This window comes from Anas acuta, chromosome 16, assembly GCF_963932015.1.
Source record: "Anas acuta chromosome 16, bAnaAcu1.1, whole genome shotgun sequence".
NCBI classification, from domain to species: Eukaryota; Metazoa; Chordata; class Aves; order Anseriformes; family Anatidae; genus Anas; species Anas acuta.
Genome location: NC_088994.1, coordinates 1678565 through 1695610, shown reverse-complemented (window position 1 = coordinate 1695610; position 17046 = coordinate 1678565). Strand labels below are relative to the sequence as shown.

Genomic DNA, 17046 nt, shown 5'->3' with positions numbered 1-17046 from the left:
AAGAAAAGCAAAGGTGATTGAAAAAAAACTGTCCTTACACCCAGTCTATGATACACGTATACCATCATTCTGTTTTTATTAACACTGCAATAATCCCCATGACAAATTCTCTTATGTGCACACAAAAGAAAGCCTAATTGCTTGCAGAACAACCATTAAGCAAGGCCTCACAGGCTGGCATTGTAAAAGGATATCTTTCTCCATTTGTGGTGACCACTCAATGCTTAATATTGTCTGGATCCTATAAATAATGAAAATACATTTCCCACCATGACCTCATTTGGGCTGCATCATTAAACTTTTTCTAGGAGCACAGAGTAGGGGAGAAATAATTAAACTATGAGTTCAATGAACTCAGCAGTCATTACCAGTTCTTAGGATACCACAGCATCCAGATCCAGCATAAACTGAAGCTGCAGTAGAACAGATATTGAAGTTGAGACAGACATTTAAGGGATCTATACCGTTGGAAAATCAGGCACAGCAGATCCTAAAACTGCTTTGGGAAGCCGAAGAGTCACTTCAACTGTCTTCACGCCAATGCTGGCTGATGCATACATAGAAAATTGTAGCATGGATCTCTCTAACGTTCAGTTTACACTAACAATAACTTCTAAAAGTTATTAAAAAGGCAATGGATGTCAGTCTGTGCCACCTCCACTTAAATTACACACTAATAAAATACATGTTATTCCCCCTTGAATAACAATTACTTGCAATATATGCTTAATTGCCTGTCTAATAAAGATAAGACAGAATAATCTTTCTCATCTTACATTTATGTGCATAATTCTGAAGCAAGTGACAGATCCACATACGCTGTTTTTGATACCACTTTGTTACTCAGAATAGATTAGCTGCAATTATAGAAACCATTTAAACTAAACAGTGTTCACAAATGGGATTCCTACTAACAATGAAAGAAATACTTCACGTTTCAATAAAGCAGCTTCAGACCACATGTGCGGATTTAAATCTAGCACAATGAATAGATAGCGCAGATCTCAACATTTTAACTGCTGGTTGTGGTCCTTTACTGACTGGATATTTGCTGTCCTTAGAGATGTTCAATATCCAACTGCACAAGGCCCTGTGCAACCAATCTTTGTCCTTTTCTGAGAGAGAGACTGGACCATGTGGGCTCCAGATGTCCCTTCCAGTGTGAACTATCCTGATTCTGTCATTTCTGCATCCTGATGACTGTAATATATTAACATTTGCAGCAGTACAAAAAAACACCGGGAGGAGAGTCATGCCTGTAGCAGCATGAAAGTTTCAAAGGTGCATCGTTCATTCAGGCTATTCTAATCCTCCTAACTCACTATAAAGTCTTTTTACTCTTTTGAGTAGGGAAAGCCCTTTGGCCTTACTATAAATGTCAAAATGGCCTATTAGGGATATAAAATTGCAATGGTCAGACATGATTGCAACTTGTTCCATTTCTTGAGAAGTTAAGTTTTCAAATGTTTCCTCCCAGGAAAGACAGACTTGGAGTGTGTGAGATTTTCTTCAGTAGCAAATATTCCAGGAGAAGCAGCAGTCAATAATGTCTCAAAAACAAGATTTAGAGACACCTGAATAAACATTTGCCTTTGTGGTTTCAAAGGGACATTAAAAATAAAAATAAAAAATGAATGCCCATTTCTGTTTCTCAGTGGCTTAATCTTCTGGGAAAATTTTTTGCAGAATTGAGTGGGAAAAAAAACACTTACAATAGCAGCTATTATAAGACCGAACAGTCTGCAAACCCTGCTGAGCTTCTGTAGTTCACAGTTACATGGTATAGAAGGGAAAGTCATATTAGACCTATTTATTTTATTTTATTTTATTTTATTTTAATTTAATTTAATTTAATTTTATTTTATTTTATTTTATTTTTATTTTTATTTTATTTTATATTCTAAAAGTGTTGGTATTTTGGCAGTTTGGCATGGTATTTGGCATTTTGCCACAAGAAAAGTTTTTTTGTTGCATTATGTCCTCTTGGTAGTAAATGTAGTGAAATAACTATAGCAAGTGTGAATACTTTGCTAAGTAAATAAATTTTACTACAGGATTACCGACTGACTGGAAACTAACATTATTTCATATATTCAAACTCCAGAAGACTAGTTCTAATCTTTAAGTGGGTTAGGGTGTTATTTTCAAGGGACTAAGGTAGCTGAATGTCTGATTATCTGGTGAACATATGGTGGTCACTCAGGAGAAGTGTGGATGGCACCAGGGATGACACTGGATGTCTATCTGGAAAACCTCAACCAAGAGTTCCAGGATCTGTGAAAAGCCAATCAGGATATATTGAAACTTGTTCTGAGGGTCATCAGATCAGCAGAAATCTAGCATCTGCTGAAGATGTCAGGTCTTCTGGGTTTTGGTGTTTTCTCTCTGCTGCTCACTGTGATTTCAAGCCTTATCTGAGCAGCACATTTCAGCACCAGGCAAAACTCAGCTCAGAGAGAGAATATTAGACGTAGTTAAAGAAATCAAGTGCAGCAGCCTTTTACTTATGTGCATCTCTGCTTACATAATTCCAAGAATATAAAATTCCTAGGAAGCTCTGAGGACACGATGTCTTACTAGAGAACCATTGAGAAAGGCACCACACTTGTGCATGTGTACCACACTTTGGAAACTTCAGATTGATACCTGCCTGTTTTATTCATGCAAGATATACTTGCTGGTGTAAACAGTGGATAATATGCTCTAGGAAAATAATCCTGATCTATCAATTTGTCATTTACTACTACAACATTGAGAGAAAATAAGACAAACAGAGATGAGGAAAAGAACCGCAAGTACTACAGCATAACTTTAGCAAGAGTTCATGTTACAAGTGTGCTGGTTTGGGTAGAAAACCACAGAAAGCCCTCGTGCTTGTTGAATCCAGACGTGTATTAGAACTTCAAAACATTATTTTAGTATGGTAAAAGTGACACATCTTTCTTCAGACTAACCTGTATGAGTCTCTGAAACTCATTGTGTCATGTCCTGAGTCTTCCTGGTCCTCCTCTGAAACTTTGAAACAGACCTTCTTGATGCCACCATGTTCAGCTTTGTCAGGATCACTCTCTTCTGTTCCCAGGGAAGGTGGAGATGTCTCCTCATTGGATGGTGGCTCACAGGCACCACCTTCTGTAGGTTCCGTTATGGTGGACAGAAGTCTGCAGAAGGAAAATATTTGGTTCTCAGGGACCGGTAAACAGCCTCACAAATGACTAATCCTGGAATTCAGCTACGTGAAATCAGAGGCAACCTTGCCAGTATTTGTACCTGGACTACAGCTATGTAAAAGTGTGAGATCTGAGAGGGTTTGCTGAAATCTGTTAATCTCAGTTCACAAAAGCTTCACTTTCTGCAGATAACTCTACCTCCATAAGGTACAATTTAGTTATTCTAACAAAGGCAAGGGCTCTATTTCATATTCAACAGTCTACACTTTTCCCATCTCAGGCACTGGGTTTCTCCTCTGGGGCACTGCCTCAGCTCACAGACTCTCCCCAACAGCTATTGTTCTTTCTGAAGTATGTTTGAGCCAAGGCACCACCACCACATGCTTTCTGGTCAGTTGAAGTTTTCGTGCACAATGGGCTTTTTTTTCTTTTGTCAGTGAGAAGGCTGGAAACAGCTGTGGCCTCATCCCACATCAATCACCCCTGCAGTACCTGCTAGCAAAACCCTTCCAGTTATGCCCAAGACACGGACTCAAATCCTTCATTACTACTTCCAGAAGACCCATGATGAGGAAAAGAAAAAGATGAAAAGGGGAAAGGAAAACATAGGTGCCAAGGAGAAAGCTGATAAAAATCACAACTTTTGTTTAATCTGTCTTAGGACAAGCAAAACCGCCAGGTTAGGCACTCTGTCCATTCGGAGTTCCAAAACAACTTTTGGAATTTAAGACACTCTTATCTGAGAATATAGCATATATTAAGCAGTGACTTCTATAGGAGCAATGGGCAATAATATGTATACTATATATATATATATACACACATATATATACACACTGGTGGATTTCCGTGGGGTAGGTTTGACACTTCATAACTAGCAGCGAGCTGTAATGCAAGTAGCATGTGAATACGCAAGTATAATAAAGGGTAGAACAGTCAGGGCCAATAGGCAAAACGAGGTTTCTGGGGTTAATGCCTCTGTTTTGAGAGTATTGATCTCTGCAGTGCATACTGGATTCTTTACTCACTTATTTATCTGAATGACATATTGCTTCATTTCCTTCACTGCAATGTCAAGTTTGTTAAAAAGGTGCAAGTATGAGTCCTGTATCTCCCGATCTTCCTGTTTGAGTAGAAAACTGAGTCCCCTTTCTTCCTGACTTGTTCCTCCATTCTGCTGGCCAAAGCTGCCATCAAGATCTCCATCTTCTGGGGTCAGACATCTCCAGGATGGTGCAGCCATAGTGGTGATGCAATGTTGAGTATACGAGACTGGATTTATGGTACCTACTAAACATTAAAGGGTCTAGTTAGTATGGCTCTCATGAATTTCTGCAATCCATCATAGTAATGCTAGTTTAGGGTACATGGAATTTTAATAGGAAAAAAATAGAATTTCACATAATTATTTTATATAATTATATTTCATTACAAAAAACATATATTTTTTATTATTTTTTACTTTTTTATTTTTCCTGGCATGCCAACTAGATATTTTGAATTCACTGGAGTCCAGAAACAGGTTAAATTTTGGGAGTAATGACAGCAAGTGTGCACTCCTATCCTATTCCTATTGTCTGTTTGAATATCCAAAAGCATTTGTTGAAATGTTAATGAATTCAAGCTCTCAAGAGTTGGTCTGTATTATATTCCAGCATTAAAGACATTTCCATACACACGCACACACATATAGAGAAATAGGATGATGTCACTACACAAGATAAATAAAATACTTTTTCATTTTAAAAAGCTGACAGTTGTGGTATGGTCATATTTAAAATACTGTAGAATTTTAATATCCTCAAGCAAGCAGGGCTTCTTTATTGACTCATTTTGAATAGAGTCAATGCCATTTCTTCAGTAGATTCGTTAGTTTGCACCTCCCTGTGTCTCTTCCAAACGTTCCTGCTCTCTGACCTTGTCAGACAATGAATCAGAAGCACATTATGTGAGACCATGATGAGGAAATGTTGGAACTCTAATGTTCAGAATGAAGAATAAGTGCTATGCAGCAGCTGTTTATCAGAAGTAGATCCCCTTGACAGAGCAGAGACGTCCAGTTCCAATATATGGAATTTGTTTAGTAATGACAAAAGGAAATGGTATTACAATCTGATTGACCTGATATTTTCCACCTGAATGCAGCCTCTTTTCACAGTATGGAACTACTTTTTCTAGCACTATTAGCTCTCATTTACTTTTTCAGTCAGTTCTGCTAAGTCCCCAGACACTTAATTATCAGGATATGATCACATTGCTTAGTTAGTAGAATATTTGACCTGAAACTTTTGTATGCATAAAGGCATTACTATTTTACCACACAAGCAGGCTGTCATTTTACTACAATATTTTAAGGAAGAAAAAGCATACTGGCGAGACTGTTCCTTTGGAACTAATTTTGACTTTGCTGAGCAGTGGAAAGACACAACTTTCTATGCAAATAAAATCAGTGTGATTTGAAAATTAATTATCACCTTGTTCTGGATCAAGACCAATAATAGAGGGTTTCCGTCCAATGCGAATGCTGAATGACCTCCCTGCTGAGGTAGTGTTTTTGGGGTACGATACCTCCATGAGGTTAATATGGCAGTTGGTGGGGCAGAAATCCATGCTGTTGAGGGAATGTGGTTCCATGACGGCTTGTTTGAAGGCTGGGCTCACCTTTGTCTTCAATCCATCTGCAAACTGGGAGAGATAAAGCAAGCATTTGCTTACTCACTTGCAAAAAATTAGGTTGCAACACAGACAATCTCTTTCTCTTCCTGCCTCCTATTCAGATTATATGATTTGCGCTGCAACTGAAATACCACATTCCCCATAAAATGCCTATTAAACAGCAAATGAAAACAATTAGCAGCACTTTCTAGGGCCCTTTTTTCAAACAGCTCAGGTAACTACTGCACAAAAGACCACACTTTGTTCACACTTTGACCCACTGTACTTATGTTCATATACATACATACAAATCATTCTGTTCAGGCCACATTTATACACTGATGTGGTGGAGATAAACCTGCAATAATATTTTCCAACTCAGAGCTCTGACAAGCTGAGAAGAGTGGTTTACAGATTAAGTCCTTTTTCTTAGGAACTTGCAATTTGATTAACGTACAGAGCTGTTTTCATGCCACAAGGACACCTATCCGTAAACAGTTTGGATTCACTAGTAAAGAATACCAGAATCCAGTTATCAGAGTTAAGTATTGTTTTGAGACTTCACCAATAACTAGTAGGGTTGTACCTCTTGGTAGTTTGCAAGTCTTCTGCTAATGCTTTCCAGCTTAGTGTCACAGATCTGCCGGAATTCATACTGGGGCATGGTGGCCACTGCACTGCTTAGGGATATAAGCCTTTTGCAATTCCTTACAAAGTGACTGTCTTCTGCAGCAAAGGCCTCTAAAATCTAAAGAAAAAGACAGGACATCAATTATACGAGACTTGACAGTGAGGGGAAATTCCACTAAATAAATGGTAGATTCTGTATGATGACATGGCTGAGTAAAGCTGCCTTCAGAACAAGTTGTCTTTATCACCACCCAAGAACCATTTTCATGTCTAATCCTCAGATACATAAAACACCTCTGAAAATTTCAGAACAGCTCAAAATATCCACTGGCACTGTCAGAGTAACCTGGCTCAGGCATACTTCCATTTTCATGGAGCATAACTATAATGTTACTGGGATGTGGCAGAAACATTTACCATTATCTTATTATTGTATATAAATGGATCAAGATACTAGACATTGCTGATTTCCAACAGCAGCACTTCTATCTCCTTCCTTTAGCAATCCATCCGGTCCATCAGATAGGAAAAAGCTGCTTGATTTCTTTTTTTCTGAAGCAAAGCAAATTCTTGCCTGAAAGGATTAAACTTCAGTATCAACAAAGAGTACATTACCAGACAGAAAATAGCAAGAGTTCCAAAGCCTTTAGTTTCACAGAGAGGCTCCACTATCTCTACTTCAACAGCTGAAACCCAGGAAACATTTGCTGACTTGCCCATACCAAACAAGAGCTAGTAGGAGCTGGTGCACTCTAATGAGGAAAGCTCCAGGCAGGTTTGAGGAGACCATGTGCTGCCTCATCCGAAGTGTCAACCCAAGTACCGGAGAAATGCCTGTATTATTAGCTTCCCTGTTCTTTTTAGGAGCGGAGATGACTATGTACTTGGTCAGGTACCTTTGCGGTGAGACTGAAGCAACCTTTTGGTTCCACAATTTTCTCTAGGACAAAGGATTTGATTCCTGCGCTGCTGACATACTCATATACCACCCCATGCTCCAGGTGGGTGTTATCCACAGTCAAGCTAATGAGAGGTGTTTCTTCACCAGTGATCAGTGAAGAGATGATGGTCTGCTGTATCTGGGCTGGAAACAAAATTAAGTCAGAAGAGGTGTTTGGCAGCACAATGAATACAGGCATGCATGGGGAAGAGAAGTCTGGTGAGGGCTATCTAATGCAAAGGCTCAAAGACACAACCGTTGGCTCAAGGAGTCTCTGAACCACAGACTGCTAGAGGCTGGGAGAGTATTCTGAGGGAGACATTTGCTGTAGGCCACTATTGGAGACTGTAGTAGAGGTTTAGACAATAACATGCTGCAGTCCGTGTTCGGATGTTCTTCTATGTGTGCATGCACACATCCATGCACAGGACACCCTGCTTTTAGTTCTGTTCAGCATTCGGACACACAGTCCCCAGCTGAAGCTTTCAAAGGGAAGTAAAATATGTTAATCTTGGAGTCTTGTTGTCTGTAACAACCCTCTGGAAGAACGCCACTTTTCTGTCCAAGTGTTGGGAAGTGCTCCAGATGCATTTTCTGTGCAACTGTAAGACTGAGATGGCAGGGCAGGGCGGGGGTGAGGAGATAGCATTTTTAAACACAGGCAGTTCTGTTGTCACCAGAGAACAGGCTTAAATTCTAGTCAGACTGAGATTTGTCAGATGACTGCTGACATGTTTTAACCAGGGCACTGCTCCAGCTTTTCCACTGCGGAGCTGCACTGATGGCCATCAGCCTTGCAGGCTCACCGGGCCATACCTGGTATTTGCACAGGTGTGCAGCTGTTCTTAGAGAAGTTGCCAATGGCATGGAGTCCAGGCTCAGTCCTTCAGAGTGAATCTGGCTTCAGTGTTCTCCCCTAACAGCTACACTTCCAAATAAGCTCACAGCATGAAGGTAGAATAGTATTTTGTATGAATTACACTTTTCCAAGTTGGAAGACATACACTCCCGCCTTTTACTGATGCAGCGGTTAATATGTTCTGAAAACTTCCTCCAGATCAGAATTATTTAAACGGAGTTAAATGCAGTTACTGCCAGACCTTCCCCCTTTATCTCCCAATGTCCATAAATTCCTGGTTTGTCAGGGCTAGCAAATGATTCTAAAACTGCTGTGCCTGAGCAAATGGTTCTAAAACTACTCTGCCTTTCCATCCCAGAAACTGTCTCTCTTGTAAAGACCAGAAGGGACGGGAGCCGTTTCCTTTTGAATGGGGTGCAACAAACTAAAAAACATCAACAGTGCTTGTTGGGATCAAGCCTGAACCTTGCTAGGATCCTCGTTTTGCCAGTGTATAAACACTTCTGCTTCAGGCAAATCAAATCACTACAGCAAATGAAGATTAGGGCATTAGTATATGTTACATAGGTTATCTACATCTGCCTCTCACAAGCTAAATTGTGCAAGCCCCGAGATGTGCTCACAGCTTTGCCTGCTTTGTTTATAGGTTCTGGTAAGAATAAGCATTATGCTTGTTTGGGATAGCCTATAGCAAAAACTGCACAGCTACCATGTCAAATTGAGGAACCTGCTTTACCATCACATTAACCTGGTTTTGTACCCTACCTAGCTCTGTGAAAGCCAGTTAACAATATACAGATCTAGGTAAGAGTCTCCTGCAGGCTGTATTGAGTAGCTTAACATGTAGTGGAATATAAATTACTACATGTGGCACAAGAGAGGGCCTTGCTCCATGAAATTGTTTTTCCAGTGGAGTATATGCTGACCCAGCTCTGTGACACTCTGTAATTATACTGGTCCATGGCTTGATATCAAAGTTATCAGCTAAGTAACTCCAGTTCGTTCCTACCTAAGCATGCAAGACCCTAGTCATTTACAGTGGGACCAGGGATGTAACAGCAAATAAAAAGCAGATAGAGCAATAGATTTTTTTCTCTATCAAAATAATAGATTGATACTTACAAGGGTTCTCTAGGGCACAAGCAGGAAACAGACATCTAAGAATCCACTTAGTAATTCTAAAATCCTGTTTTCTGTTCAGGACAGAGTACATGCCTTTAGAGAGTAACAGGGGTACAATTTCTGTGTGTATCTCAATTTTTTTCTTCTCCCAGATAAACTGCAGGATAGGGATACTTCTTTTGGCAGACCTCATTTTATTGCAAAGCTTTACCAGCTCAAGAAATATTCTAAAATAATCATTACACTTTATATTTCTACTGCAGTTTTTCTTCCTGAAGCCCCCAAATCTTCCCTAGGTTTCCTTCCCCCATAAGAATCTTTACCTGATTCCTGCTGGCTATTTTGAAGGGGATCCACTTCTTCACCTCCTTCCAGTGAAGAGTCTTCTTTGCTGGACCCAGGATGGCTGCCATTCAGATACGCACTGGATGCTGCTTGCTGAACTCTGTCCTCCTCAGCATCTTCATGTGTTCTGTACACCCACTGGTACAATCCCTGTCAAGAGATACAGGCTTCAGCTCTGACCTCAACAAAATGCTTGATCTGTATATGCTTGGACTACAAAGGTGAATCTAGCTTACAGTTTTATATCTTTTACGTTGGCTGAAATATCAACATTGTCCCAGTGTCCCTCTGAATTTCAGACAGTATGAAGTCTGCATCATTATTTGGATGCATTTCTAGTCTTAGCAAATAGTTAATAATATTTAGTAGAGTACGAACTGACACACATACTATTTGCAGATGTTTTTGCAACTGGGGTTTACTGTAATCAGCTCCCTCGGTTACACTAGGACATTGGCATGGGAGCAAGTTGAAAGAGACTTGTGGAAGTTGCTTTTATGAATATTTAGAGAGAATAAAAACACAGAAGGGGAGGAATTAATGTACTTCCTTTGAGGTTTTGTATTCATACCAGTACTTCCTGTTGTCTCATTCTGTATGCTGTGAAGTGCTCCAGAACTTCCATATAATTTCCATGGGATGCATTATTTCCATTGACTTTCAAAATACACTGCCCTGGATGAAGGCCTACAGCTGCAGCCTCAGACCCTGAAAAAGTGACAACAGGAAGTTAGGCAGTAAAGCCATCTGTCTATGGAACAGAAAGCTGAGAAGGTTAGGTACTTATTGCAGGAAAGCTTTGTTGTATGAGAAAAACATTGTGTGTCTATCCTTCACATTTTCTGTAGTGCTGGGAAACAGCACTCCCCCAACCTAAATGCATTCATGCTAGAAATTGAAAACCCTGTGGGAAATCATTTGGAGTTCTTAGATGGCCCTTCTAGCTTTATGCTTACAGTAGGTGAGTTCTTAAATGTGAACCGTTATATATGTTTCAGTGTGTTGCACTTGAAAGATACAGAATATTTATGTGTTATGGAGTTGGTCAGGGTCTAAGAAAAAGACTGCCATGTATTTAAAGCTACATTAAGTCTAGATTGCAGTAACAATTTCAGTGGATTTATTCCAAGTTCATGTGAACAACACTCAGATAACAAATCCAGCTTCTAGAAATCTACAGTTAAGGTGACTAACTTTTTTCAGGGCACCATAGGTTAAAATTCCTAGTTTTATACCAAATGTGATTTGTCTTTTGTTAGCAAAATCCTAAGAAAGGAGAATCTAGCTAGCTTGTTCAGTTATGGAAGTAGTAAATATCTGTCAAACTGTGTTTTCTCCTTTTAAAAGGACAATGGAAGACAGTTTGACCCTGTCGTATACTGATAATTTATAGCAGTATAAACCAATGTAAAGGGAGATTTAGCCTTCAAGCCTTATAACTTAATCGACATCGGAAAATTTGTTTTTGTCTGTCAAAGAGCTGATCCCATAGGACATTCACAACTACAATGATCCAAACCAGTAGAGAAACAAGTGGTTGACCAGACAAAAATATTGAGAAAGCAACAGGCAGCATCACACCTGGACTTTTTCTTAGCCACCTCAGTTCTAAATGTTTGCTCCCTGTGACTGTAAAGACATTTCTTAGTGGTCTTACAAGAAAGCAGGTTAGGGTCACTAGGCAAATGCATTGTGGAATCAAGTTATTCCTTGTTTTGTGTTTATGGGATTAGTGACCCAATAAATTGTCAGGACTTGTTTAGAATTTGTTTGACAGAGAAGCCCGTATTTTGCTTAGTGTATCTACACATACCCTTATATAGATATGTGTATGCACTCCAGCTTAATTGTACCAGTCTTCCTACTTACCTCTTCCTACTGCATGAACATATGGTGGTGCTGCTCCCCGTATCTGAAAGCAAAGAGCTTCAGGACAATCTGGGATTTTAATAATCCTGCAGGTAAATCAAGAGGAGGAGAAAGAAACATTAAATCAGGCTGCTAAAGCTCTAGGCACTTCTATCATCATTTATCTGGCATTCACAACCATGTTTTGAAAAAAAATGTATAAAGAAAAGCACCCAAATAGTTTAGAAATAAATAAGAAATAAAGGGACATTAAGATATCATCCATTCCCTCTCCATTCTTCAGGGCAGATGAGAGATTTTCTTTGTAAAATTTTATTTTTATTTAGCTGACTTAACATTAGCTGAGGATCTTTTCTACTAAAACTACTAGAGAAACATCTTGGACTAGCATTCAGCATCAAGTGATAATTGAAAGGTTCCATTCTATGGGAAATTTTGGGATTACATAATCTAATAATGCACAAGACATCAGCAGGGTCGAGCCTCATTGTAAGATATCATAATGGATTGAAAAAGATGTATGGACTGATATAGTTACAGACATCCAAAAATAAACCAAGCTTTAACGGGGCAGAAATTGCTCTCGCTTGGACATATACTAGAGTCCGAGAAGCTCCACACTTGAGTCAAAATGACAATCCTTATGTCTCAGTTCTGTTTGTGCACAAGGAGGCCAAAAGTTAACCTGCACTTACTCTTTTGATTTGGTGGCTACCAGAAGCCGAAGTGGCCTTCGTGAGCAGAAGGACTGGTTTAAGATGGTTTCTACTTCCAAAAATGGGCGTAGGAAGACTAAGTCCTCATTGATGGAATAGATTTTCCTTCCTATTTGCAGGCCAGCCATCTGCAAATGAAACCAACACCACAGAAAACTTTCATGATTTCACAGAAATCATTTGCATCATCTCTGGAAGTTCAGGCTCCAAGGTGTGCTTTGAGAGGTTCAACTACTCTCTCCTATGGCGGTTCCTAGGATTACAAATACTGTATACATGCAGCATAGGCTCATCAAATCCTTTGTCAATCACCCTTAAAAGTTGGCTGAATTTACAAAAAAAAAAAAAAAAAAGAAAAAAGGAAAGAGAAAAGGAAAAAAAAAGAGAGATTTCACTTGCATAAATATTCCATGCCATGGATATATCTTCTTTTGTACTTTTCTGCCACAATTTTTTTTGTTTGCTTTTAACAGGCGACTTGAGTCTAGGCTGTGTTACTCAGTGACGTACAGAAGTGACATCCTACAACCTACAGGTCAGAGACAATGAACCAAGAGCATAGTTTTTGACCTCTAGCTATGCAAAAACTATCTATTACTAGTCACATAAGTAAATGTAACCTCATTTTAAGTGGTGGTAAAACCCTGCCTATGCTTTAAGTGAAACACTGGCTGTTCATCAACATAAATAGCCACAACATTTTCATTTTAATTCCTAACTTTTCCATCTAACTTTAGACAGAGACAAATCCCCTCTTCTGCACACTGGACAATAACTTTAAACTTCTCAATGATCTGTATCGGTTAAAATGTGACATAGCAGCATGTAGACTGGGTACTAGGTTACTGAGGAAATATCAAACTCACTTTAATGCCGTAAAAATTAATAAATTAAATAAATATGAATCTGTGGACCCAATTATTAATTGTTTCTATATTAGTATTATTTCCCATTACATTAAGGTCCAGTAGCTAGGCTTTCTTTTAAATGTGACAAGCCCTTTTCCTGTTCTGCCTGGAATCCATTGACAAATTTCTTGACTGCAAAAAAGGAAGTTTAAACAGTGCTACATAAATCTCCTAGATATGAAACTTTATCCAGTAGCAACAACGAATCTGGAAGTGTACAACTGGAAAAACCTCTTGACTATGCCTATTCATGGCTTGGCTTTTCTAATATATATTTTGCAGTCTTAACGTCAGAAATAAGCTTACCTACAAAAACCTATACTTTTTTTTTTCTCAAAATCAAAGTTTTTAAAAGGAGAAACTACCAAGTTCTCTCCTGGGTTTAATTCTCAAGCTTTCTACAGTTCATAGCATCCTCTTGTGTACCTGCATATAACATTTTTCCCGTCTTCTTTTGTACATAATAATCTATAAAATGGGTAAAATGTATGAATAGCAGTAGGGATGCATTTTAACTTAGAGTAGAATTTTACAAACTTTGATTTATAATTCAGAGGAAAAGTCCATGCTATTTGCAATTAGAATCATGGAATCATTTAGGTTGGAAACAACCTTGAGGATCATCAAATCTAACCATTTACTTAAACAGGGGGTTTATTATAAAGTAATAACTATTAAATATATTTCTGAAGTCATTATGTTTTAGGCCTGACTTTCTCAAAGTAGCTTATGCACTTAATGTATGGGCAGTTAGCTAAAATTTTTGTATATCTGCAATCATCCTACCTGTGGATTGTGCATATGGGAAACATACCTGCATGCATAATCATAGTAAATCCACGAATATATGAGGTACACAGTCCCACATTAAACCCTACAAACCAGTAACTGTCAGAAACAAAACCTGTTACTCTCTTGGGATATAACTAACCAGGCCAATAAACAACTGACAATGTATCTCTTTATGGTTAAAGACCCGCAGCGTCTCAGCACTTGTATTCTCTGACTAATGGATACTCCTTATGACAACTCAATGCAGTTGTCTGGATCCAGGCCACTGTTTTTCCCCAACACCAGCAGCATGCTATTTGCTATTCATCTGTGTGGCCATTGGCCAACTGGCTGCTTGTTGAACACGCTCTGCTCAACCACCAGACATCTGCTTGTCAGTTAGCTGTTCAGAGCAAGATGGCAACCACACCTCCCAGAAGGATAATCTTTTTTACTGTTGTTTCCTCCTGATAGAGTGAGAGCATCATTCATAAACCATATTCAGGCTTAAAACTGGTGGGTAAACCCAGCTCTAATTAACCTTCAATGTTAGGGCCAAAATTGAGAAGCTGAACCTCAGGTGAAGAGTTCCCAAACTGTGGTTTAAGTGTCCTGTCTGGACAGGAATTTGATGTTCCCACAATTGTTCTATTAACAATTTTTAAACACAGTTTGGTAACTGCTTCTGCCATAGGCTCATTAAACAGTTTCTAAAAACATTTGAGAAGACGAAAAGATGCTAATACTAAGAATGTTTGGCAGTTCTGATTTAAAAAAAAAAACTAAAAGCCATGTGTTGCACATGAAAGATGTTCAGCGCTGTGTGCCACCACAATCTGTGCATGACAGTTTTGATCCTAGTATATTAGGAATGAGAAATCACAATCCTAAAGTCAAAACCAATGTGTTAACCTTGAATAAATCCACACAAGCAATGGAATTGTTCCCACTTCAGTTGGTGAATCTGGAATCTTCCTGTGCCCTGAAGTCTGACAGTCCTAATGAATGCAATGCACTGTGATGGGCGCTGTGAAGCAAAGCTGTATGTCTTCATTTTTGTCCCTGAGGAGTGTGACAGCAGGCGTAGGGTCTCTAAATGGCCTACAGCTGCTAAGCCACACAGAATTACATGCTGGATATCCTTCTAGTATCACAAAGCAATTAAAAAGCCCAACAATGTAATGAAATACATTTCTGTTGGACTTCAGGTCATTCCAGAATGAGCTGAAAGCCCTCCGATTCAGACATGCAGATTTAGTTTTTTCCTTGAGCAATATTTTATGATGGAGTTGAAAAGATGGGCTTATGGTCACAAACAGTTTGTCTTGGAAGATCAAGAAAAAGATTCCTCAGAAAATTGTGTGCTTCTGTTGTTTGAAAATGCAAACAGATTTGCAGGATATTCCACAGGCAGCTAGCCAAAGCAAGGACAGCAGGATTATCTATCAGGCAATGGTTTACAGCAGAGGTTTAGATTAATACAATTTTTGGCCAACCTATGTTGATTTTGAGCATGGGAATGGTTTCTCTGCTGACTGTAAAACAAATGTGAATCGCGAATACTCAGATCACTTAACTATTAAACTCAAAAAAAAAAAAAAAAAAGAAAAAGAAAAAGTATTAAACCCCAGTTCAAAAGTTCTTTCTATTTGACATTCTCAACTTACTAAAATCAGTATGGGAATTGTAGAAGACTCTCAATTTTCTATTAGCTGCCTTTGGAAAGAAACAGACTTTAAGAAGATAGTTTTATACATTTTCAAAACATTGAAACATTCTTAGCTATCAAACCCAAATTATTTACAAATATAAGTACCTCTGCAGAAGACCCTCTTCGAACTGACTTCACCACAATTGCTTTGTTCTTTTCTTCTATGTCAAATCCGTAGTCATCCTCTTCTGGTAAAATCTTAAAAGCAAAAAGAGCACTAGGCAATTATTCATAAATATGGAATATTCATGAAGGATGGAGTTGAGAAACTGGACTTTTCATTGCAATTCATGATTGACATAGACTTGTAGATCTTTAGGCCAAAGGGATTATTAGATCATTTGGTCTGATCTTCTACAGAACGTGAGCCATAAACGTTAATCTACTTATTTCTGCATTGAGCCCTTACTATACTAAAGCAGAATTTCGAGAGAGTTATCCAATTATATCTGTGGTCTGTAAGAAGTGAAGAATTTATTCCCTCCCTAGAGAGTTTGTTTGAATGGTTAATCAACTCCTCTATTAAAAATGGGTGTTTCATTTCTCATTTCCACTTGATTTTTAACTTTTAGCCCTTCATTCTTCATAAAATCTTTCACTCGTAGATTCAAGAATTGATTCATATTCAGTATTTCCCATTGGTAGATGAACTTACAGATCAAAATGAAGTTATTTATTTATTTATGAATGTTTCCTATATACCCAATAATGAACATAATAGGACCCATTTTTAGCTATCAATTTCAGAAAAATTGAGGATCTCACAATTATTTTGTATAGACAACAACACATACTACATAAATCTACATTATAACAGTTGGTCTGCTGGATAAAACCCTAGATGGGATTGGTGAGAGAGAACAAAGAGGGAAGATAACAAGACCATGTAATATACTCAGTTTGTAGTTTTAATGGTTGGTAGAAGATGGCTGTTCTTGCTTCTGGGAATCCGCTCGCTTCTGTTTGCACTGAGGTCACACAGACCATCCTTATAAATATTTTTTAAAATCACATCAATCACGGCAAATATGTGTTTCACTCCTCCTTTTCTAGTGGTTTATTAACAACAATAAAAAAGCTTAACAACTCACTAACCATTTTAAAAAATAAAAGTAAGGCTGGCTTCTGATAAGTAGACAAATAGAAACTGTAGCAGATAAACATCTTGTCTTTGAGCTAACACTACACATTTAAGAACCATCTGATAAATCAGAATCAAGTTGAAAGGAAAAATAAAACTATGTATAATCTAGCATGCTACTGGGAAAAACATTACTGAGAATTATCTCCTTGATTCTAATTATTCCTGCTATTTTAAAATATTTCCCTTTTTCTATTGTAGCCAATGCC

General features: G+C 38.4%; 1 protein-coding gene across 4 annotated transcripts in view; it reads right to left on the bottom strand.

Moving 5' to 3' along the window:
- PREX1 (phosphatidylinositol-3,4,5-trisphosphate dependent Rac exchange factor 1) overlaps positions 1 to 17046 on the bottom strand; it is a 176386-nt gene that overhangs the window by 17007 nt on the left and 142333 nt on the right. For 3 of the 4 annotated variants that reach the window (XM_068701013.1, XM_068701011.1, XM_068701014.1), the window contains 10 exons: positions 15802 to 15894; positions 12286 to 12434; positions 11591 to 11676; positions 10293 to 10429; positions 9700 to 9871; positions 7352 to 7539; positions 6412 to 6573; positions 5645 to 5855; positions 4199 to 4460; positions 2955 to 3161 (listed from right to left, as the gene is read on the bottom strand). In XM_068701013.1, the coding sequence (XP_068557114.1) occupies positions 2955 to 3161; positions 4199 to 4460; positions 5645 to 5855; positions 6412 to 6573; positions 7352 to 7539; positions 9700 to 9871; positions 10293 to 10429; positions 11591 to 11676; positions 12286 to 12434; positions 15802 to 15894 (1667 nt within the window). The remainder of the gene's footprint in view (positions 1 to 2954; positions 3162 to 4198; positions 4461 to 5644; positions 5856 to 6411; positions 6574 to 7351; positions 7540 to 9699; positions 9872 to 10292; positions 10430 to 11590; positions 11677 to 12285; positions 12435 to 15801; positions 15895 to 17046) is intronic. The other variant, XM_068701012.1, reaches the window with a different exon arrangement.